This window comes from Pelophylax lessonae, assembly GCF_965119305.1.
Source record: "Pelophylax lessonae genome assembly, chromosome: 2".
Taxonomy (NCBI): Eukaryota; Metazoa; Chordata; class Amphibia; order Anura; family Ranidae; genus Pelophylax; species Pelophylax lessonae.
Window position 1 is genome coordinate 661,303,975 of NC_138769.1, and position 24,286 is coordinate 661,328,260.

The following is a 24,286-nucleotide window of genomic DNA, read 5'->3' on the forward strand; positions in this document are numbered from 1 at the left end:
GAGCTTAGTGGGTTTATGCTCCTCCCATCAGGAGTAGTCTAGGCAGAAAAATTTGAATACACACGCCCAGGGGGCTGTCCCTCCAGGCATAAACCCCCCCCCCCACTGCACAATCCAGCGCATCAGTTTGTTTTCTGCCAAGAGAAGGAGTAGACCTAGGTTTCCTGCTGGGACTCCGGTCTCAGTTTTTTTTTTTTTTCTTTTCAGAATATTTTGTTTTATTTCCCTTTACTCACTTGCTAGCTAGTGATCAGGGAAGAATTTCCTGGGGATTTACAAGCAACAATGCCAGCTGGGTCTTCGTACTGGATAATCTAGATCCTTATGGTCCCCTCAGTCTGGCTTGCGAGTGTGAACAGGTTATAGTTCCGACCTAGGCCTAGCCATTACGGTGCCCCCTTGGGGAAGGGGGGGTGTGATATGGTACCTTGGGCTTGCTGGTTCCTGAGGCCTTCATGTGTTGGTCCCTAGCCGCATGGCGCGCCCGCCATCTTAGGTGTGGGCTATGGAATTTTTTTCCCCATAGACTTGTATGGGGCAGCCATTTTCCCTGCAGTTTCCTATGTTTTGTATTGGCATCCATCTTTGTGTAGCCCTGGTGCTATACATGCCAGTGTATCCCTATCAGGCGACATCACTTCCTGTGTGGTCATTTCCTGCTTCTCTTTCCATGCTGTGGAAGATTCAGGAGGCTGTGTGTCTGAGGTGGTAAAGTATTGAGGCATATCCTTGCACTTTCTATCAGTTTGATTTAAAGGGGCTCCCTGCAGACAGCTGCGATCGGTGGTGGATACCGCGATCTGCGTTCTTAAAGCTACAGTACACCGTTTTTGCAATTTGCACTATGGAGTCCCAAACTGGAATTAAACCCTAAGACCCACTCTGTGCGACTCCCGGACAGTCCGAATTGCAGTCGCTGGCCGCGATTTCAGCTGCCCTGGAAAGCCTGGCGACTGAAGTTGATTTAATCATGAAAAAGGTTGATTGCCATAAACGGCCGCTGCCTTCCCCATCTGTGGAGGTGTCCTCTGATTCAGAGGCTGATGTGGTTGCCTCAGGTGCTCTTTCCTGAGGGGTCACGGCCTTCCCAGTCAGATGGTGAAGATGACGTGTCGTCTTCAGCTGCAGCACGGGAACTCGCTTTGGTGGAAGCCCTGAATATTTCAGTGCGGGATACTTTAAAATTGACTGAGCCCAAGCCGGCAGGGACATGGGTGGCTTTTGGCTCTCTGAAGTCTCCAAAAGCTGACAGGGTTTTTCTTTGTCCTGACACTTTTTACGATATTGTGAATGACCAATGGTGCCAAAAAGCTTTAAACACCGGTATCCTTTTGCTAAAAAGGTTTCCAACTGTTGGACGGGGCCACCTAAAGTGGACCATCCTGTTTCCAGATTAAACAAATCTACTTTTGTGCCTATGGAGGATTTCCCAGTTTTTTACGGATCCAGTGGACAGGCGGGTGGAATTCCTTTCCCGCCATCTTCACATGCTTGGGGGTTTCATTTTGAAATCGTTTTTTTGTGTTAGTGTCAGACAGTGACGGTATGGGTTTTGGGTTTGGGGGAGTCCTTGGACCCCGACACTGTTCCTCCCTAACAGCTGGAACTGTTGGACCAGGTGATCCAGGCTCTGGTGTTCCTGTTTGATGCGTCCATGGATGCGGCTCCCCTGGTGGCCAGGGTCCCGGCCGTAGGCATTGTTTTAAGACGCATGGTCTGGTTGAAGAGCTGGTCGGCTGACCAAGCTTCTAAAAAAAAAAAAAAAAAAAAAAAAAAAAAAAAAAAAAAAAAAAGCCTTAGCTGATCTCCTCTTTCTAGTAGACAGGTTGTTTGGCGACTCGTATGACTTAATCAAGGGCCTGACTGGCGGGAAGAGTACTCTTCTTCCTCAATCCTCCCAAGGGCAAGACACCTAAGCGGGGTCCCTCCTTTTCTGCTCAAATGGTTTTTTTCCGTGCCTCCGGGGATCAAAAAAAGGTAAGCCGTTCAGAACTTCTGGAGGTGCTAAGAAACCCTGGGGAAAGTCCAAGGCTGGTCAGTCAGGTGCTGCATGATGGGGGGACGTCTGCGCTTCTTTCAGGAACCCTGGACTTCCTTCAGGACAAATGGGTTCGCAAACTGGTTTGTCCTGGGTACAAGATCGAATTCTGGTCCCAGCCAGGGGACAGGTTTTTTTCAGTCAAATCTTCACCTGTCTCCGGAGCGTTTGAAGGATCTGCGGGAGGCTGTGCGAGATCTCCTGGCTCTTGTGCCAGTTTCCCAACAGGGACGCTCTTAAGGTTTCTATTCAAACCGGTTCACCGTGCCCAGAAAGGAGGGCAAGGTGCGTCCAGTCCTGGACCTCAAGGCTCTGAACCGCTTTGTGTGGGTGCAGAAATTCCGAATGAAGTCCATTCAGTCAGTGGTAGCATCTTTGAATCGGAGATTTTCTGGCTTCCATCGATCTTTAAGATGCGTATCTCCACGTCCCCATATTCGAGGGACATCAGCGATTCCTGTGCTTTGCGGTGGCAGAAGAGCCCTTTCAATTTGGGGCGTTACCCATCGGTCTTGGCTCCCAGAGTTTTTCCAAGGTCCTAGCCCCTGTGCTGGCCTTGTTGCATTGACGAGATATCTCCATTGTGGGGTATCTAGACAATCTCCTGTTGCGAGCAGTTTCCCTTTTGGATCTGCTGGAAAACATCTCTATCACAATTCAGACCCTTCAGGACTTCGGGTGGACGATCAGTGTCGCCAAACCTGCCCTGACTCCATCTGTGCGGGTCACCTATCTAGGGCTGATCCTCGACTCTGCTCTGGCGAGGGTCTTCCTTCCCTTGGAGAAGCTTCAGAAATACAAAAGGCTGTCCAATTGCTGATGGAGGCTGATCAGTCCTCCTTGGGGGCTTTCATGAGGGCCCTGGGTCTAATAGTCTTGACCTTCGAAGCAGTCCCGTTTGCTCATTCTCACACGAAACGGCTGCAGAAAGTTTGACAAAATGGAACAGATCCTCGTTCTTTGGACCTGAAGATTCAGTTGAGCCATCTCACGAAGTCTGCTCTCTTGGTGGCTCCAGTCACCTGTCCTGTGCCATGGCAAGTCCTTCCTGACGGTATTTTGGACGGTGGTCACCACGACAGCCTATCAGGCTGGGGTGGAGCGCTGGGGAAGCTCTGTGCTCAAGGGACTTAGGCATCGGAAGAGTCTTCCTTGCTGATCAATATTCTGGAGCTGAGAGCGATCAAGCTCTGCCTGCTTAACTGGACGAGTCGGCTACACGGCTCTCCGGTTCGGGTCCAGTCGGACAATGCCACGGCCGTGGCTTGCATCAATCATCAAGGGGGCACCAGGAGTGCCCTGGCAGCCAAGGAGGTGGCCGACATTCTGGTATGGGCAGAACACTCTTCCGGCTCATTCCGCAGTCCACATTCCGAGTGTGGAGAATTGACAAGCGGATTACCTGAGTCGTCAGGTGTTGGATCAGGGGGAGTGGTCCCTGCATTCGGAGGTGTTTCATCTCCTGTGTCCGGTGGGGGACCCCGGACGTGGATCTGTTTGCTTCTCGCCTCAACAAGAAAGTTCAGAGGTTTGTGGCCAGGTCTCGGGATCCTCTGGCTGACGCCACAGATGCTCTGGTGACTACTTGGAGTCAGTATCTCCTGATCTATGCCTTCCCTCCGCTCGTTCTCCTGCCAAGCTTTCTTTGCAGGGTGGTGATGGAGAGCATTCCTGTCGTTCTGGTGGCACCAGACTGGCCTCGGCAGTCTTGATACGCAGAGCTGGTAAAAATGGTCGTGGATCCTCCATGGCGTCTTCCTTTGCGGGAAGATCTGCTATCTCAGGGGCCGATCTTCCATCCTGCTTTATGGTCGCTGGCTTTAACGGCCTGACTGTTGAAAGCAAGGTGTTGAGGGATAGAGGTATTTCTGATTTGGTGATTCCTACCCTTTTGAAAGCCAGGAAGACGACTTTTAGGAAGATCTATTATCGTACATGGAAATCGTACATTTCTTGGTGTGAATCGCTGCAGCTACACCCTCTATCGCTAGGGTTTTGGCCTTTTTACAAAAAAGGGGTTGAGCAGCGCTTGGCATTGGGTACTATTAAGGGCCAGGTTTCAGCCTTGGCTATTTACTTCCAATGTCCGTTGGCTACTCATAGTTTTTGATTCTCACCTTCGTTCAGGGGGTGCATCATCTGCCCCCCCAAAGGAGATCCCGGTTACTGCCGTGGGAATCTTAATCTTTTTTTGTCGGTTCTTCAAAAGCCTCCTTTTGAGAATTTTGGGGAGATTTCTCTGCTTTCCTTGTCGCAGAAGGTTGCCTTCCAAGTGGCTATCACTTCTGCGTTGTCCTGTCAGCCTTATTTGGTGGTTGACAGGGGATAAAGTGGTCCTCCGTCCTAATCCATCCTTCCTAAGGTGGTGTTCGCTTTTCACCTGAATGAAGACCTTGTGTTGCTTTCTTTGTCCTAAGCCTAAACCTCGCAAGGAAGTTGCCTTGCACTCTCTGGATGTGGTTCGGGCGATACGGGTTTATCTGAGTCCTTCAGGACGTCTGACTCTTTGTCCTTCCCGACAGTCCTCGCAAAGGTTTGGCTGCGTCCACCTGATCTATCACGAAATGGTAGCAGCGAACTGTTGTTCAGGCTTATTCGATCAAGGGTCAGGTTCCTCCTTTCCCTGTGAAGGCGCATTCTACTAGGGCGCTGAGTACCTTTTTGGGCTTTTCGCCATCAGGCCTCTGTTGTACAAGTTTGTAAGGCAACGACTTGGTCGTCTGTGCACACCTTTACTAAATTTTACAAGGTGGATTTGTTGGCTTCTTCAGATGCCTCTTTTGGATGCAAGGTTTTGCAGGCTGCTGTTTCATAAGAGAATGTTTGTTTGTACTTCTTCTCTTCTGGGTCTTTTATCTGGGTGAGCGCCTGTTTGGTTAAGCTCCATGTTGCCCGTTTGGCTACGTTTTAGCCTTTTTGGAGTTGACGTTACTGTCTGGTTGCATTTTCCCACCCCTCATGCCTATACTGCTTTGGGACGACCCACTCCACTCATGGAGATGAGGCTGCGTCTGTCGATTGGACGATAGAGAACCTATACTATTTTTGTAAGCTCTTGCTGTAATATCTTTTTCTCTGATGTCCATCGACAGACACATCACCCGCCCCTGTGTTTGGGGTTAGTTCTGTTGTCTTCACTACTTTTAAACTAAACTGATGTGCTGGGTTGTGCAGTGGGGGTTTATGCCTGGAGGGACAGCCCCCTGGGCGTGTGTATTCAAATTTTCCTGCCTAGACTACTCCTGATGGGAGGAGCATAAACCACTCAGCTCATGGAGATGAGGCGGTGTCTGTCGATGGACATCAGAAAAATTTTACAGTAAGATCTTACAAAAATCGTATTTTCTCCTTTGTTCATTGACGGACACCGCTCCTGATTCTTAACCGTTTCAGGGGGTATACCCTCATTCTCAGCTATAGGCACTTTTTGTGGAATTTTTTCCTATCTTTGTTTTTGCTCCTGTGAGAATCTACAATCAATTGACTGACTGGATAATCTAGATCCAGAGGGTCCCGCCAGTCTGGCCAGTGGGCGCATGCAGACCCCAGTTCCCCCTTGTTTTTTGCGGGGTCCAGTAGGTGGCCCATTAATGGGCCCTTGGTCGGCGTCCGCTTTGTGGGATAGCAGTTGGCGGCCTCCCCTGATTGTTTTCCGGGAGAGCTTAATATGTAGCGACCCCTACTGGGTCTGCGTCCACGCACCCTGAGTGCTCAGATAGTGAGGATGATTCCCTCTGCTTCTCTAGCCACGCATGAAAAGGCACTGGTGGTTGCACTGTGTCTCAGTGCCTGACACTTGCGGCTGATGCGTCGGAGTGGCCGGTCCCTTTTGGCACCCACAGTCCCTCCAAAGCGGCGAGGGTGTTCCCTTTTCCACTTTGAAAACAGTGGGGTTGTCCAAAGCGCAGTGGTTCATTTGAGGATTAACTGCGTTTAAAGGTGGACGGTCCCACCTGTAGTGGACTCGTCTGTTTCCAGGTTGAATAAAGCTACCTTCATTCTGGTTAAGGACTCCCTCGGCCTTTAGGGGGGCGGAGGCTCTGGCCCGCCATATATTAGCTGTGGCTGGTTCGGCACTTAGGCTGGCATTTACGATTGCCCTGGTGTCGTAGACTCTGACCAAGTGGGCTGAACTTTTACGTCGGGACCTGGAGAAGAAACTGCTTCCCCCAGTCTTTTGTGGAGCTGGAGGATCAGTTGGTCCAGGGGCTACAGTTTCTGTGATGCCTCTTGGATGCGGCTACTTTAAAGCGGTAGTATACCGCTTTTTGCGACTTTTAACTACAGGTAAGCCTATCATAAGATCTCTGGGATACAGTTTGAGACAGGCACAATTCCGAAGATGGATGCAAAAAATGTCAAAGGCTTTATCATTGCCTGAAAGCACGGTGAAGTAAATTCTTACAGTGATTGTAAAGTCTCTCGTGTGTGTGTTGTTTTTATAGAAAAAAACAAAAAACGTGTTCTACTTGCTCTGTTGCAGTGGTTTTGCACAGATCCTCCTCTTCTTGGGTCCCTCTTCTGCTCTCCTGGCCCCTCCCTCCTTTTCAGTGCCCCCACAGCAAGCAGCTTGCTATGGGGGCACCTGGGACGAGTCACAGCTCCCTGTGACCATTCAGACACGGAGCCCTGGCCCCACCCCCTCTGCCCTGATTGGCTAGCTGACTGCTAATGCAACTAATGACGCCTCTGCTGTGTCTCAGCCTCAGCCAATCAGATGGGAAAATCTTGGATGGCTGGGACACATGGACAGAGGTAAGTGTGAAGGTGGCTGCTGCAAACCGAAAACAAAAACCTTCTGCCTTTTACAATTCCTTTTTAAAAAGGTGAAAAGTATTTGCTACAACACCTTCCTTCCCTGGATCAGGACGTTGCTCCAAACTTGACGAAAGAGCCAGGAGGAAACTGGTCAGAGACTACAAATGGGCTTACAGCAACTCTGAAGCAGTTGCAGGAATTTGACAGAGTGGTCATTGTGTGCACATGACGACAACATCACAAATTCTCCACAAATGTGGCTTGTATGGGAGGGTTGCGAGAAAAGCAACTCCTCAAAAAATGCCACATGCAATGGTGACTGAGCTTTGCCAAAACGCACCTTGAAGATTCTGAGGGGTTATGGTCAGATGAGACTAAAATTGAATTATTTGGCCTCCACACCAAATGATGTCTGGCGGAAATCCAATACAGCTCATCATCCAAATAACCATTCCTATGGTGGTAAAGCATGGATATGGATGATATCCTGTTATGGGGGTGTTTCTCTGCAGCAGGGACTGGAGCACTTGTCAGGATAAAATGGATGGGGCAAAATACCATCAAATTCATGAAATTCTGCTTCCCTCTGCCAGAAAGTGGTCAATGGGATGGTTTACCTTTCAACATGACAATGACCTAAAGCACACAATGAAAATAACCACACTGGTTGAAGGAGAAAAAAGTGAATGCCCTTGCATGGCCTAGTCAGAGCCCAGACTTTAAACCCCATTGAGTAAGGAAGGGTAATAACTCTGTCTGCTCTGGACTCCGCCTCAGCCATGATGTTCCTCCCATGGCACAAGTTCCAAAATCTGCAGGTTACAATTCGGCTCCTGTTGTCCAGCAGTCGGTCGTCTTTCAGGACTTGCATGCAGGTGCTGGGTCTGATGGTGTCTACCTAATTTTGAGGCGGTTTTGTTTGCACAGTTCCACACGTCTGTGGATTCTTGCTCCACTGGCAAGAATCTCTTTGCAGTCTCTAGACAATCTAAACCTGTTGAGCCAGGTGCACAAGACAGTCCTTGATTCGGTGGCTTCGCTTTCCGACGCTTCTACAGGGAAAATCTTCCTCCTCTGTACTGGATGGTGGTCATCACAGATGCCAGCCTGTCCGAGTGGGGTGGCGTCTTTGGCACGGATTGTGCCCAGGGGGTCTGGGATCTGGAAGAATCCAGATTACTGTTCGATATACTGGACATTTCCTCTGGAGGTGTTTTATCAGGTGTCTCCGGTGGGGAACTCCCAAGGTGGTCCTTTTGGCCTCTCGTCTCAACAGCAAAGTGCTTAAGTTTGTTGCACAGTCTCGGAATCCTCTGGCTGATGCCACAGACACACTAGTGGCTCATTTGCGGACAGTATCGTGTAATATGTGTCTTTTCTCTTCTAGAACTTCTGCCAAGACTCCTGCGTAAATTTGAGGCAGAAGGTATTCCGGCCATCCTAGTGGCTCCAGACTGGTATCACCTTTCTTGGTACGTAGATCTGATATGGTTGGTCATCGCTGCTCCTTGACGATTTCCTCTTGGAGGAGATCTGTTGGTTCAGGGGAAATTCTTCCATCTTGCTTTACAGTCGCTGGCTTTAACTGCTTGGCTGTCGGAAGCCAGGTGCTAAAGGATAGAGGGTTGTTTGAAACAGTGATTCCCATGCTGCTGCAAGCTAATAAGTCTACTTCTAGGAAGATTCACCTTCGAGTTTGAAGAGCGTACTTTGCGGATGTGAATGTCTTGGCGTTCACCCCTGCTCCTTTTCGGTGGCTCGAAGTTTGGCTTTACTTGAACGAGGTGTTGAGCAGTGTCTGGCCTTGGGTACCATCAATTGCCAGTTTCAGCCTTGGTGGTTTTCTTTCAACGTCCTTTGGCTACTCATTCTTTGGTTTGCAGTTTTGTTCAGGGGGTTCGCCACTTTGATCCCCCAGCGCGGTCTCCGTTGCCCTCGAGGGATCTCAACTTGGTGCTATCAGTTCTTCAGAACCGTTGTAGAAAATAAATATTCGCGAGATTCCCCTGCTTACATTGTTCCAGAAGGTAGCTTTTTGGTAGCTATTTCTTCTGCACGTAGGGTGTCGGAGCTGGCAGCTTTGTCTTGTCCATCTTAATTGGTGGTTCAGAGATAAAGTGGTGCTTTGTCCTTGCCAGTCGGTCCTTCTTAAGGTTGTTTCTGGTTTCCATCTGAATGAAGACATGGTGTTGCCTTCCCTGTGTCCTAAGTCTAGGCATCCTAAGGAGATTGCCTTGCATTCTCTGGATGTGGTTCGGACGTTCAGGGTGTACCTGGTGGCAACCAAATCATTTTGGAAATCAGACTCGCTGTTTTTCCTTACAGATGGACGTTGCGAGGGGTTGGCTGCATCTGCTGTGACCATTTCCACATGGATCAGATAGACGGTGGTGCAGGCCTATTCAATTGAGTGTCAGGTTCCTCCTTTCCCTGTTAAGGCGCATTCTACACGGGCACCTAGTGCCTCCCAGGCCTTCCACCATTAGGAGTCAGTGATGCAGGTTTGCAAGGCGGCCACATGGTCGTCTGCGCACTTTCACAAAAATGTTATGAAGTAGATGTGCTGGTATCTGCAGATGCTGCTTTTGGCTGCAAGGTTTTGCTGGCTGCTGTTTTGAGAGGACTGATCCTCTTTGAGCTCCAGTTGTACCTGGTTGGCTAGGTTTAGCCTTTGGGAATTTTTTCTTTTTTCCCCCCACCCCTTATGTTTGACACTGCTTTGGGACATTCCAATGGTCAAGATTCTGGAGCTGTGTTCGTCAATGAAAAAAAGAGAAAATAGTTTTTTTGTCTTATTGTAAAATCCTTTTCTCTGACGTTCATTGACGGATACAGCACCCACTCCTCTACTGAGTTGGGTTATATTTCTTCTGACGCTGCTTACAACAAAACTGAGTGCCTATAGCAGGAAGTGGGAGTATATCCCCTGGGACTGCCCCATAGGCGTGGTAAAGCTTTTTCCTGCCTAGTGTCCTACTCCTGTAGAGGGCTGCATAATCCAATGGTCAAGATTCTGGAGCTGTGTCCATCAATGAACATCAGAGAAAATAATTTTACGGTATCACAAAAATCCAATTTCTCTAGCGCTCATTGACAGACGTAGTCCTCGGTGATACACCACCTTCGGGTTATGTTGCCTCCACAGGAGCAGGACTAGACAGGAAATTAAAAAGCTCTGGCCACACCCTAGGGGCAGTCCCAGAGGGTATATCCTCTCTCTCTCTCTGCCTCAGCAAATCAGTTATTTTCTGTCTAGTTAGGAGTAAGGACCTAGATACCTTGCTGGGATCTTAGGTCCTGGCAAGATTTTTTTCTTAAAGGATTTTTTAGACAGCTTTTTTTCTCCAGTGTTCCTGTGATATCTTCAAGCAAGAAAGCTGAACTGGGCGACGGGCTGGATGTTGAGATCCGGTGGTCACCCCAGTTCAGCCTACGAGCGCTTGCAGGCCATAGCTCCGCGCTGGGTCGGCCGCGACAAAGTCCCATTAAAGGACTGACCCCGCGAGTTAAACGTCTCGCTGAAACGCCAAAGACCATGAGTCACGGCGTCCATATCGGTCGACAGCCCTCCCGCCCCGGTGGAGAGGGGTACTGTCAGGAGTTGGTGCCCGCCTGGTTCCGGTATGGTGAGTAGTATGTTCCCCCTTTTCCCCTGACGGGTCTTGTGGTGAACGCGGGCCCCTCTCTGTATGGTAAGATAGAGTCCCTCTCTATCCTATAAATGACACAGATCCTCCTACTTTGAGTGTGATTTTATGTGCAAAAAGCCAGGAGGCTTGGTTTGGGAGCTAACAATCTAATTGTATACATGTTAAAAAGATTATAATCTGTGGCATTCTGGGAATCTTACGGTGATAAGAATAAGCTACCTACCAGTCAGAAGCCACGGTCATGTAGACTGCCTTCCTAATCAGATCTCCAGCTATTAGCAGGCCTCCCGAACGGCCATGCGGTCCGCCAGGGCCGGTACCGCCAACCACGCCACATCCCCATGCAGAGAGAGTGTTGTGTGCCCTGCAGCACACCGCTATTCAGTACAGGCCGCCGCCATTTTTTTTGCTGGATCGCACGGGCCGCCATTTTGGCGTAGCCTCGTGTCTCCAGCATGGGGGCGGCCATGTTTGAGGTGATCCAAACACCTCGTGGAGCTAGGGGAGGCGCCGGAAGGCGTGCAGAGGGGCGGAGCCGCCTCCTTTCTTCCTGGGCAGCCAGCCAAAAGACTTCCTGTTTGTCAAGACAGCGCTGTAACCTGTTGCAGTTAAACTCTGAGCATCAAGTGGTGAGCCTGGGGGTCTATCTCTCTCTCTCTCTCGATCGATAGGGAACCCTAGCAGGTAACACTAAGGGGCTTTTTGTGGCGCTGGGGGTCTGGAAAAAAAAAAAAAAAGTTTTTTATTTTTGAATTATATTATCCAGGAAGTGACTGGAATTATCATGGACCCTGCCACACATATTCCCCCACCTGTTTCCCTCGAGGGGGCCACGGGACCCGCCGGTGCACAGAGTGTAGAGTCATTTACAGCAATTTTGGAGTCTATGGTGGCTCGGGTGGAGGCGGCCTGTCAGGGACGGGGGTCAAGGAAGCGACCCCCGCCTACCCCTATACTATCTGACACCTCTGACTCTGATTCAGAGATGGTCACTGCAGTTGCAGGTTCCTCTGCAAAGGCTGTTATCCCAGGTAAAGCCCCCTCAGACAGTGAGGACGCTTCTTCTCCTGCTATAATTCAGGAAGAAGCATTGGTGGACGCACTAGTTGTGGCAGTGCAGGAAACCTTAAAACTTGAGGCTTTACCGGCAGACGCAACTGAAACAGAGATTCCTTTTGGTACTAATAAGCCCATCAAAACGGTGAAGGTTTTTCCTGTACCCAAATGTTTCGGTAATCAGATTAAAGGAGAATGGGAGCATTCTAAACGTACCTTTACTATTTCCAAGCGTATTGCTAGACGCTATCCTTTTGAGGAATCCATCATTAAGAAATGGACGGTACCACCAGTGGTGGATCCACCTATTTCCAGGCTGAATAAAGCCACGGTTATCCCAGTGGAGGACACTTCGTCCTTTAAGGATCCGGTGGATCGAAAGATGGAAGCAGAGTCCCGCACCATCTTCTCTCTGATAGGGTCAGCATTTAGACCAGTAATTGTTATTGGTCTAGTTTCCCAGACACTTACGGAATGGGCGAAAATGGTACGCCAAGACCTTAGGGGAAAAGATATTCCCCAGGAGACATCTGATTTGATGGAACAGATTATACAAGGGCTACAGTTTATCTGTGACGCAGCCTTGGACACTACTCCCTTATTAGGGCATGCATCTATGTCAGCGGTGATCCTCAGACGTGTGCTGTGGTTAAAATGCTGGTCAGCTGACCTAGGTTCCAAAAAGACCTTGACAAATCTCCCTTTTCAGGGGAATCGTCTATTTGGGGCCAACCTAGATGAAATCATCAAGGATGCCACTGGGGGCAAGAGCACTTTTTTGCCACAGGCTGCTAAAGCTAAGGGACCTCGCAACAAGCGAGGACCTTTCTTTACCGCCCATAAAGGGCGCCCGGCTGGTACTAGCGGGAAAGGCAAGACTCCTCCAGGAGGGTTCAAGAAGGGCTGGTCAGACAAGCAGAGGACCAACCCAGCCAAACCCGAAGCAAAGGAGTACACAGCCTGAAGGTGCGCCCCCACCCGGTTTCAGGGTGGGGGGACGTTTTCACCGGTATTCAGGACATTAGATCGAGCTTCAACCACTACTACCGGTGCGATTCTTCCCTTCCAACATTTAAGTACTACAGGAAGCGGTAGTTACCGTTCCCTGAATAGATCATTTCCTTTACCTTTTCCTAAGATTAGTCCCTATACCTCACAGGAATCGGATCTGGTTGACCAGATAGGCCAAGTAGCCTCTAGTCGGGTGACTTCGGTCCCTGAGGTTCAACCAGAAAAGATCACCCTTCCTGATAACAATCAGGTATCTGATAAATGTGTGGGAACAGAAAACGACCAGACTTTCTCGGATGGTCGGGGCCAGATACCTCTAGGGACGCCTGGTTCAGATTCTATCAGCGCCAGTGGTCCTAGAAATTCTAGGCTGGCCTCCTCAAGCCGGCCTGGCCGACTTGGACATGCTAGTCGCAGACGTTCCGTGGGAACTTCGTCTCAGGGAGTGTCTGTGGTCTCAAGAACCAATTTACCATCATGCTTTACAGTCGCTGGGTTTAATGGCCTGGCCATTGAGACCCAAGTACTGAAGGACAGAGGTTTGTCTACTTCAGTCATTCCTACCCTTATTAAAGCAAGGAAAGCGACTTCCAGCAAGGTCTATTATCACACATGGAAGACTTATATTGCGTGGTGCGAATCTTTAGGATTTCTTCCACGTACCTATTCGGTGACTCGAATATTGGCCTTTTTGCAACAAGGGGTTGAGCAGAAGCTAGCCTTGAGCACCATCAAGGGTCAAGTTTCAGCATTAGCAATCTTCTTTCAGAAACCTTTAGCTACCAAGTCCTTGGTGCGGAATTTCATCCAGGGGGTGCGGCACCTGGCTCCTCCAGTCCGCGCGCCCTTACCGCCCTGGGATCTTAATTTGGTTTTGTCGGTTCTACAGAAACCTCCCTTTGAAAACATCAGGGAGATTCCCTTGCTTACTTTATCCCAGAAGGTGGCCTTCTTGGTGGCTATTACTTCTGCTCGCAGGGTGTCAGAACTGGCTGCATTATCATGCCAGTCCCCATACCTAGTGATTCATAGGGATAAGGTAGTACTTCATCCTAAGCCATCTTTTCTTCCTAAGGTGGTTTCAGATTTTCATCTGAATGAAGATATTGTACTACCTTCCTTGTGTCCTCAGCCCAAGCATCATCGGGAACATGCGTTGCATTCCTTAGATGTGGTTCGGGCAATCGGGGTATACCTGAAAGCTACGGAATCATTCCGTAAGACGGATTCACTTTTTGTGATCACGGATGGCCCCAGAAAGGGTTTGCCTGCATCTGCCGCGACCATTGCCAAATGGATTAGACAAACGGTGGTACAGGCTTATTCTATTAAGGGTCAGAGTCCTCCGTTCCCTGTTAGGGCGCACTCCACTCGAGCGCTCAGTACTTCCTGGGCCTTTCGCCATCAGGCGTCAGTGGTCCAGGTATGTAAGGCGGCCACCTGGTCGTCGGTACATACCTTTACAAAATTCTATAAAATTGATGTGACGGCATCGGCGGATGCCTCATTTGGCCGCAAGGTTTTGCAGGCCGCAATTTGAGGAGACCGGTGGTCTACCTCGAGGGTTTTTTTCTGTTTGAAAAAAAAAATAAAAATTTTTTTTCTCTTTTTTGTTGAGTCTCATCATTAAGGATGAGCATTGTAAACTTCTAGTTGGCACCGGTTGGGCCTTTTAGATTGGGATTTGATTTCCATTTTCCCACCCCTCATTTGTGATACTGCTCTGGGACGTCCCGAAGGTGGTGTATCACCGAGGACTACGTCTGTCAATGAGCGCTAGAGAAAAATGGATTTTTGTAAAATCTTACCGTAAAATCCTTTTCTCTTAGCTCATTGACAGACGTAGTCCCCGCCCCTCTGTTTTTGAGTTGGGTTGGGTTAAAATCTCTAAAGACTGCTTTTTCACATAACTGATTTGCTGAGGCAGAGAGAGAGGATATACCCTCTGGGACTGCCCCTAGGGTGTGGCCAGAGCTTTTTAATTTCCTGTCTAGTCCTGCTCCTGTGGAGGCAACATAACCCGAAGGTGGTGTATCACCGAGGACTACGTCTGTCAATGAGCTAAGAGAAAAGGATTTTACGGTAAGATTTTACAAAAATCCATTTTTTTCGTCTGTCTAGAACATGTTTTTTCAGGAGCATTAAAGCACAGCCACTGCAACTGAGATTATATGTATTTAGAAATTATAGCTGACCCTCATGCATATGTTGCTTCAAAACCCAATACGATGGAAAAAAAATAAATAAAAATCTTTTATATATGTAGGCTTTAATAAAAATTTTATTAAATCCTTGATAATGCACTATATAGCAAATGTATGTTACTGATGAGCTTTGCTGTATTTTTATCTTAGATTGTGGAACGTTTGATGTCGTTGCCAGCAGATTTCTGGAACCAGTTCATGATGGTGGAAAACATGGACCCATCTCACGTAATTGAAAATACAAATATTTTCAGCACTCCTCAGACTCCTGATGTGAAAGGTAAGCTGACAAATAGGAAACGCTTGGTAAAACCATAGCCAGTTTTCTACTGATTTCACTAAATTAGCTTTGTGCTACTGCCCCTGTGTCTTTGGTAAATTTGTTGGGTGCTAATGAGTGTGTGGTGTTACTGTCCCTGTTACTTTAATGGAATAGGGCACTATTGTCCCTATGATTTCAAAAAAGGAGTTGATTTGCAATCCCCTTACTAGAAACCTGTCAAATGCAGCTCTACCTTTCATCGTTTTTTTTTAAGCTCAATACGAGGGTGACTGTTATAAAGCAGACTAGCTGTTGGGGGTATTCTTGGGGCGCAATGCTTGTTTGTATGAAGTAATCTTTGGTGACAGTGGAACCTTGGCAAAGACACAGTGGGTTGCTTTATAAGAAAATAGCATGGCTATCCAAAGCAGTGAGTATCTTTGCTCCAGTTCCTATAATTAAAGTGGTATTTCAGTTAAAAAAAAAAATAAAAACAATCTATTTGTGTGAATAATGTATAGTAATAAAAGCCTGTCCAGTCTGGACTCGCCCCAAGCAGCCCTTCCCCATTCATTACCTCACATGTTTTGAGGGGATTTGTGTGGGTTCGATCCTGAGACGCGTTGACCTGCATCCATAGAGAGCGGTGCTTGGCCCTGCCTCCCTTTTCCCAGAATTTGATTGACCGCAGCAGAAGCCAATGGCTCCCGCTGCTATCAGTCTGCCCTGCGCAGGCGAGCTGCTGCGCTCCGGCACAGTGCTGGACTTGGATCAGGCTCAGGTAAGCAGAAGGTTGGGAATAATCCTGGACACAGTGTGTGTGTGTGTGTGTGTGTGTTTTTTTTTTTTTTTTCCCTTCATGCATTGAATGCATGAAGGTAAAAACCTTAAGGCTTTAAAAAAAAAACTGCAGAAATAGATACCGGGGTCCCTGCAGATGGACTTGTATATTCCTTGACTTCCGTTTATACTAATTGAGGTTAGCAATGACTTTATACTGTTGCCCATAATCCATTTGCTATTTTATTTTTGCTTTTTCATTCAGTGAGCATGTTGGGACCTCTGACAACACCTGAGCAGCAGATCAGCAAAACTCCTTCCTCAAGCTCACTTTCCCAGATGGTTAAATCTACTCTTAGCAAAAACACACCAAAGTAAGTACCAAAGTAACCAGTAGTCCAAATGATCGTAGATGCTGTCCATGTAGAATTATACACATATATATTTTTTTTTTCTTTTGGCGGTGTTAGGAGGAATGTGTGATGTGTGCTGCTGTTGCTTACCCCTTTTGAGAAGGCAAATTGCCTGACATTAAACATTATCTTTATTGTGTCTCTTAACGTCCTTCAGGACAGCACCTGAGATGGCTCCTCCCACTTGCCAACAGGATACACCACTTCCACCAAACTTTAAAAGGAGGCTTCTCCCCACAACTCATCAGTTTTTGTGTTTCCCTTGGCCAAGGAACATCTAGTGGGGAGTCAGGAGCTCTTTGGTCTCTCAGGACAGCACCTGGCTTCCTGCTCTGCCATACCTGTTTTTTTCCTGTAACCGTTTCTGGACTGCCCTCCTGCGTGAACCAACATAGCCCTACGTTGGTCGCGCGCTTCGTGCTGACGGGCGAGTACGCGCAGACGGCGAGCTCCCACCCCAACTAGGCAGCGGGGATGGCGATGCACGGGGCCGGTGGCCACGATTGCCGCCGGGCACCTGTGATCGCTCCCCACTGAGAAAGGTCTCTCTGAAATGATCAGAGCGCATGTGATCCTCCTATATAGGAACACAGGTCTCTATGATCATTTCACAAGTCACTCCCCTAGGCTCACGTTTAACCCTTTGATCACCCACTAGGTTAACCCCTTCCCTGCCAATGTCATTAATACAGTAACAGTGCATATTTTAGCACTGAAGACTGTAGTAATGTCAGGGGTCTGATCTGTCCTCTGCAATGTTAGTCCTGCTAAAAATTGCAGATAGTCACCATTACTAGTGAAATTAGTAGCTTGTAGACACAATAACTTGCGCAAAGCAATCAAAATACATTTATTGCGATTTTATTCATTTTTTTTCTTTTTTTTTTTTCCCCCCCCAGAATAGCGCAGCAAAAAAAAAAATTGCGCAGGTGATTAAATACCACCAAAAGAAAGCTCTATTTGTGGGGGGGTGAAAAGGACATCCATTTTATTTTGGTACAGTGTCTCAATTTTCCGTTAAAGTAACGCAATGCCGAATCGCAGAAAATGGCCTGGTCATTAAGGGGGCATATCCTTCCGGGTCCAGAAATGGTTAAGAGACTCCGTTCCTCCCATACCGCACAAACTGTATGTTGGATGGGCTCCCTCTTTGGGGCTCAGGGAGAGCCTGTACTGCTCATGGATTCCGCTCCTAGGTTGCGGCAGAGACTGCCAGTGGACATTTCTTTTTACCTGGTCCCTCTCGCCGGTCTAGTTGCGCAGGTGCGTTCCTAGCCACATGTGGACACTGCAACACCGCTATGGACACAGTCGCGGCTGCAAGTGGGACAGGCACAGAAACCAGCAAGGCAAACCAGCAAGGCCCGGGGGAAAAGAGTTTGTCGACGCAGAGGGCTAAAGGCAGAGGAAGCGTCCATTTCCATCTTCCTCCATCAACAAAGCACAATGATGATTTGTTACCAGTGGGAGGAAGACTTCAAAAATTCCTCCCCGTCAGGGCAAAGAAATCGGCCAAAGTTTTTTCCCTTGTCCCGAAGTCTTGTCCGCCTTAGTGGAGGAACAATGGCGGCGACCTAATCGCACGCTTGCAATTCCCAAAACGTTTGTCTAGACGCTACCCGTTTGAGGAAGAGATCTTATGCAAATGGTCGGTCCCCCCCTCAGGTGGACCCCCAGATATGCAGTATTCACAAGGCCACGGTTTTACCGGTTGCAGAATCCTCATCGCTCCCTGATCCGGTTGACATATTGAGGTCTTATCCCGACACCTGTATACGGTAGTGGGATCTATTGTCAGGCCTGCCCCGACTACCATTCTAATCTCTCAGACTATATTTAAATTGGTAAAGGCTCTGAGAGGCACTGACAGTAACCCAGTTACCGTCCTCTGCCCTGGAACTCGCTGACCAATTATCGCAGACTCTGCAATTTGTATGCGATGCTAACCTGGACATTCTTCCGCTCGCGGCCAGAGCGTCAGTGATAAGTGTGCTCATCAGACGTGCGATCTGGCTAAAGTCCAAGATCAAGACGGTCACTGGGGGAAAGAGCGCGCTCCTTCCTCACTCGACTAAGGGTAAGTCTACCTCGCGTAAGCGAGGTCCTTCCTTTACAGCCCAAAAGCCTCTTTCGTGCGACTGTCGCAGAAATCCAAGCTCCGGCTGGAAAAGGATCCAGGAAACGGTGGGCTGGTAAGCCGTAATCCTCTGCCCTCACCACCTCCAAGCAGACCTCATCTGCCTGAAGGTGCGCCCCCACCCAATTCAGGGGTGGGGGATGTGTCCGTTTCTTCCCAGATCCTTGGACCTCACTGTTGCACGAGAGGTGGGTCCACGAGCAAATTCAGTCCGGGTACAAGAGTTTTGTTCCCGTCCGCCAGACAGATTTTTTTTTCCCTCCAATCTTCAGCTGTCCCCAGACCGCCTTGCGAGGCTGCAGGAAGCGATTTCGGGATATGCTGTCACAATGCGCGATTGTACCAGTTCCTCATCGGGAATGCTTTTGAGGGTTCTATTAGAACCGGTTTACTGTTCCACGGAAGGAGGGCAAATTGCGTTGTATCTTGGACCTCAAAACTCTTAACCGCTTTGTGCACGTCCAGACATTTCGCAGGGGTTCTTGCATCGGGGACCTGCTGGCCTTGATCGATATCAAGGATGCCTATCTCTATGTCCCTATTTGCCAGGGTCATCGATTCCTCCGCTTCGTGGTGGGCAAAGACCATTTTCAGTTTGTGGCGTTACCGTTTGGTCTCGCCTCAGCTCCCAGGGTCTTCACCAAGGTGTTAGCCCCTATCCTGGCTCTTCTACGACAGGGAGGAATAGCAATTCTGGGGTACCTGGACGATCTTCTCCAAGCGGACTCGTCTGTGCCATTGGAACGGGATTTGGAGGTGACCATTAACACTCTGAAGCAGTTTGGTTGGAATCTCAGCCTTCAGAAATCTACTCTGGTTCCAACAACCAGATTGGAGTATCTAGGAATGATCCTAGATTCAGCTTCGGCAAAGGTATTTCTACCTCCTGTGAAGTTACAGAAGTTAAGGGAAGAGATTCTGTTGCTGCTGGCTTGCTACCTGGTGTCTCTCAGGTAATCTATGCAGGTGCTGGGCCTGATGGTGTCTCCTTCGAGGCCATACCGTATGCTCAGGCCCACATTAGACTTTTGCAACAGGAGATCCTTGTCAAATGGGACAAGGATCCTCTATCCCTGGACAGTCTGATTTGTTTGAGTCGGAGATCCAAGGACTCCTTGAATTGGTGGCTAAGCTCTCCGAATCTTCCCCACGGGAAATCCTTCCTTCCAGTATTCTGGACGGCGGTGATGACAAATGCCTGTCTGACCGGTTGGGGGGGGGGGGGGGAACAGTTCTGGGCACCCTGAATGTTCAAGGGACCTGGACGTTGGAAGAGTCCAAGCTCCCGATCAACGTTCTGGAACTGAGAGCAATCAAGTTAAACCTGTTCCACTGGATGGACAATCTCAAGGGGTGTTTTGTCCGAGCCCAGTCCTACAGTGTCACGGCCGTGGCATATGTCAATCATCAAAGGGGCACCAGGAGTGCCCTGGCGGCTCTGGAGGTAGCCAAGATCCTGCGCTGAGCAGAGGACTACGTCCCAGCCCTATCCGCCATGTACATTCCCGGCTTAGACAATTGGCAGGCGGACTACCTGAGTCGTCAAACCCTGGATCCGGGAGAGTGGTCCCTGCATCCACAGGTGTTTCTCTGGTGGGGGACCCCGGATGTGGACCTGTTCGCCTCCAGACAAAATGGGAAAAGTTTCAAAGTTTGTGGCTTGGTCCAGAGATCCTCTGGCTGATGCAGTAGACGCCCTGGTGGCTCCCTGGAGCCAGTACTGGCTAATTTATGCGTTTCCTCCGCTGAAACTTTTATCTCGCCTGCTACGCAGGGTCGAGTTGGAGGGGATTCTGGTGGCTCCAGATTGGCCCCAGGAGATCTTGGTACGCCAACGTGATTCGGCTGAAGGTCTCAGGTGCGTGGACACTTCCTCTGCAGGAAGATCTCAGGGTCCGATCTTCCATCCTGCTTTACAGTCTCTGGCTTTAACCGCTTGACTGAGAGCAAGGTTTTAACCTCCCTGGCGGTATGATTCTTTTGGATTTTAGGTGCTGAAAGCGGTACCATTATTTTGCATGTAATTCTTGTGAATGAGCAGCCCAAACCAACTGTATACAACATTATATATATATATATATATATATATATATATATATATATATATATATATATATATATATATATATATATATATATATATATATATATATATATATATTGTATAATTTACATAAAAATACAGTAAAACTGCAGGAAAGGGCACTGGGGGGCAATGTAATGTGAATTTATTTTATTTTGAATGGTATTGGTGTGTTTTACATTTGAATTTGCTGCCGGTTCCACCCCCCTGCGAACGTCACGTTGCCGGAGACGGAAGCCGGGGCTCGCAGACGATCGGGAGGAAGCTCCGCCGCCGCATACCGCCCGCATACTTCGCTGGATCCTGGAGAAAAGATGAGCAGGAGTGTGGCTCGGGGTTACCGTTTTTGGCTCTAAACTCTAACCCCGAGTCACGCTCGGGAATACCGCTAGGAAGGTTAAAGGACAGGGGTCTGCTCGATTAGGAAGTCCACTTCTCGGAAGATTTATCATCGTACGTGGAAAGCGTATATTGCTTGGTGCAAATCGCTGAAGCTGCATCCTAGATCCTTTGCGATCAGCAGGAACCTGACCTTTCTACAGAAAGGGGGTTGGGCACTCCAAGTGTCAGGCCTTGGCTGTGTACTTGTGTTCCTTTTGGCTACGCACTCTTTGATTCATACATTTCTTTAGGGGGTTCGCCATTTGACTCTCCTCCCCCCCCCCCCACCCCCTCCGCAGGAGGTCTCCGTTACCTCTTTGGGACCCTAATTTGGTTCTATTGGGTCTTCAGAAATCTCCTTTTGAACATAAGACACATTTCCTTGCTTGCCTTGTCACCGAAAGTTGCCTTTTCGGTGGCTATCACCTCTGCGCGCAGGGTTTCTGAACTAACGGCGTTGTCTTGCCGCTCTCCTTATCTGGAAATACACAGGGATAAAGTAGTGTTACGGCCTAATCTGTAATTTCTTCCTAAGGTGGTTTCAGACTTCCATCTAAACGAAAACGTAGTGCTTCTGTCTTTCTGTCCGAAACCTTCACATTCTAAGGCAATTGCTTTGCATTGCTTGGATGTGGTTCGGGCGATATGGGTGTATCTGGAGACTACTCAGTCCTTTCGTAAGTCGGACTCTGTGAATATGGATGGACCCCGTAAGAGTCAGGCTGCGACTGCGGCAACCATCTCTCGCTGGATCAGACAGACTGTGAAGGCGTATTCTCTTAAGGGCAAGGTTCCTCCTTTCCCTGTCACGGCTCACTCTACGTAGGTGTTGAGTGCTTCTTGGGCTTTCCGCCATCAGGCTTCTGTGCAGGTTTGCAAGGCGGCCACTTGGTCGTCTGTACATACGTTCACCAAGTTTTACAGAGTGGATGTTTTAGCATCCTCTGATGCGTCCTTTGGCCGCAAGGTTTTGCAGGAGCAGTCTACTTTTCCTTCTCCTTTATGGTTTTGCTACAATTGAGCCCCAGTTGTTGCTTGTTGGGCTCCATGTTATCTAGTTGGCGATGTTGGCAATGGGGATTGCATTCTTTTAAGTTTGTCCTTTTCCCCACCCCTCAGTTGTTACTGCTTTTGGACGTCCCATCTGTCTATGATTTAAAGCAGCAGCTACGTCTGTCAGTGGATGAAAGGTAAAATGGGATTTTTTACTTACCGTAAAATCCATTTCTCTGAGTCCACAGACGGACTTGGCTCCTACCCCTCTTTTCTCTGACAAGTTGGGTTTTGGTTGTTGTTCACTGCTTGCAACTAAACTGAAGATGCAACGGTGAGGCCAGGGCTAATAACCCAGGGACCCCTCCCTCCTGGGCGTGTCAAAGCCTTTGGCTCTTCCGGGTCACTCCTAGTGGGAGGGACTTATTACCGATCTGTATGATTTAAAGCAGCAGCTACATCCGTCGGTGGACTCAGAAATATATTTTACAGTAAGTAAAACCCATTTTTTTTGTCTTCCCGTAAAATCCTTTTCTCTGAGGCTCACTGACACACAGCACCCGCCCCTCTTTTGGGGTTGTAATTCTTCGGACACTGCTTGCAACGAAACTAAGTACCTATAGCAGAGAGAGGGAGTATACCACCTGGGACTGCCCATAGGCAGCATAGTCGGTCTTTTTTTTTTCTGTCTAGTGTCCTACTCCTGGGGGGGGGGGGGGGGGGGGCAGTATAACCCAATGGTTAGGAAGATCAGGAGCTGTCCGTTTAATAAACATCAGAGAAACAGATTTTACGGTAAGTCAAAAATCCAATTTCTGTGTGACATTCAGAACCCTTTCTGTGAAGAGATATCTTGACCAGATGGGGGTTAATGAGAAACTGCAGTATTGTGCTGTACTGTGTGTAGGTCTATTCTGGATCTGACCTGTGTGAATTAATTGCTGTTTTTTTCAAGACTGTCGGGACTACAGAGGACCCTGTGCACCAAGCCAAAGTTTGATTTCTTCATTATATATATTTTTTTGCTTTTTGTATACATTCCTTTTTTGGGGTTTGCATGGCAACTGCAAAATGTAAAAGTGTACAAGGCTAGGAGGACACGAGAGTGTATAAAGCTAGGAAAGAGAGGCTATTTATCTAAGGTATATTAGCATCATTTTACTAGGCAGAAATTGGGAGAAATGCAAATTGTGCTTTACTTATTTTATAAATGCTTTGTGGCTTAATGCTTTTTCTTTTTCTTTGTTTAGGTTTGGAAGTAAAAGTAAATCCGTCACCAGTATTGGCCGAAACGCCAACTTCTTTGCCTCTCCTATACTGAAATGAACTGATGGCGCTCAATAGACAGTTGCACCCCCTCCTAATTTTTATAATATGCTTTTTAATTCATACTGGGGATTTATTAGTTTTAAAGCAAATACTGTAACATGCAAAGACATTGCTGCAAAAAAAAAAAATCGGTGCTTTAGCCTCTACTTATTGAATGCAGATGATGGATATTTAATTTTACTTTTAGCCTGATTTTTGTGTATGATCTAACCTGTATAAGTTTGACTTTAAATCAGAATTTTAGGAAAACTGTTGAATTCACAGTTGAAATAGAAGTTTGTGAACTGCACTACAAGTCAAAGGGCTTCAAACTTTAAGTCCTTTTTTTTGCACATACCTACTACTTATTGGATATCCAGTAATGTTCCCTGCTGGTTTCATTTTGCAGCTTCCTCTGTTTCCTCACTAGAACTAGCCTGTCCATTTACACCGTAAATTGGCATCTTCACACAGGAAACTGTAAACTTGAGACAATGGGATACTTTTTGTTGCCTGTGCAGTGTGCCACAGGAAGCAGAAGACCAGCTGAAAGGTCAACAAATCGTGAAACGGTTGGCAGAAATGAATTTTGACTGTGTATTAAGCCATTTGCCTAGAGTTCTGCTTTAATACCCTCTCCCTTTTGCTGGAGAGACTAATACACACTAGTCCCCAGGGTATTCATACCCGTACTTATTTTATGTATACATAGCATTTTCTTGTTTTATGGGCACGTTTTTGCCTTTTAATTTTTTATCAAAGAAAATTTTATTTTACTCAAAGGGAACAGTCAGCCATTATCAGAGTGACTCTGAATCTTATTGCTATGGGCACTGTTAACTAAGCTTGTACATTTTATTTTATACTATGTAATGAATTCTGTAAATACAGCACTGATAACTTATCCCTAACCCTAAATGTACAAATTCTGAGTGTGGTTTATCCTTTAATCTTGTTTGAATTAAAGGGAAGTCTGTACCTCCATGTTTCATCTAGGAAAAGTTTTTATAGGGTTGCACACCTAAACTGTAAGTTGGCCTTCACGAGACAGTAGTATAAATTGGCATCCCTTCCTACCAAGAGGAAATATGAATGGCTCTTCATGTAGATGCCCCATGTGTGGCAGAACCATGTTTTCTGCATGTCACTGCATCAGTTGTAAGGCCTGGCTAATTCCCCAATAAGCTACTGCAATCCCATCCCTTTAAAGTG

At 47.9% G+C, this 24,286-nt stretch overlaps 1 protein-coding gene across 1 annotated transcript in view; it reads left to right on the plus strand.

The window, feature by feature from the left end:
- RACGAP1 (Rac GTPase activating protein 1) overlaps positions 1-23,274 on the plus strand; it is a gene marked incomplete at its 5' end in the record, with an annotated part of 59,548 nt that extends 36,274 nt beyond the window's left edge. Inside the window, 3 exons of the mRNA XM_082248535.1 lie at positions 14,868-14,997; positions 16,025-16,133; positions 23,017-23,274. Coding sequence (XP_082104661.1) covers positions 14,868-14,997; positions 16,025-16,133; positions 23,017-23,092 — 315 coding nt within the window. The 3' untranslated portion in view covers positions 23,093-23,274. The remainder of the gene's footprint in view (positions 1-14,867; positions 14,998-16,024; positions 16,134-23,016) is intronic.
- Positions 23,275-24,286: the final 1,012 nt, after the last annotated feature.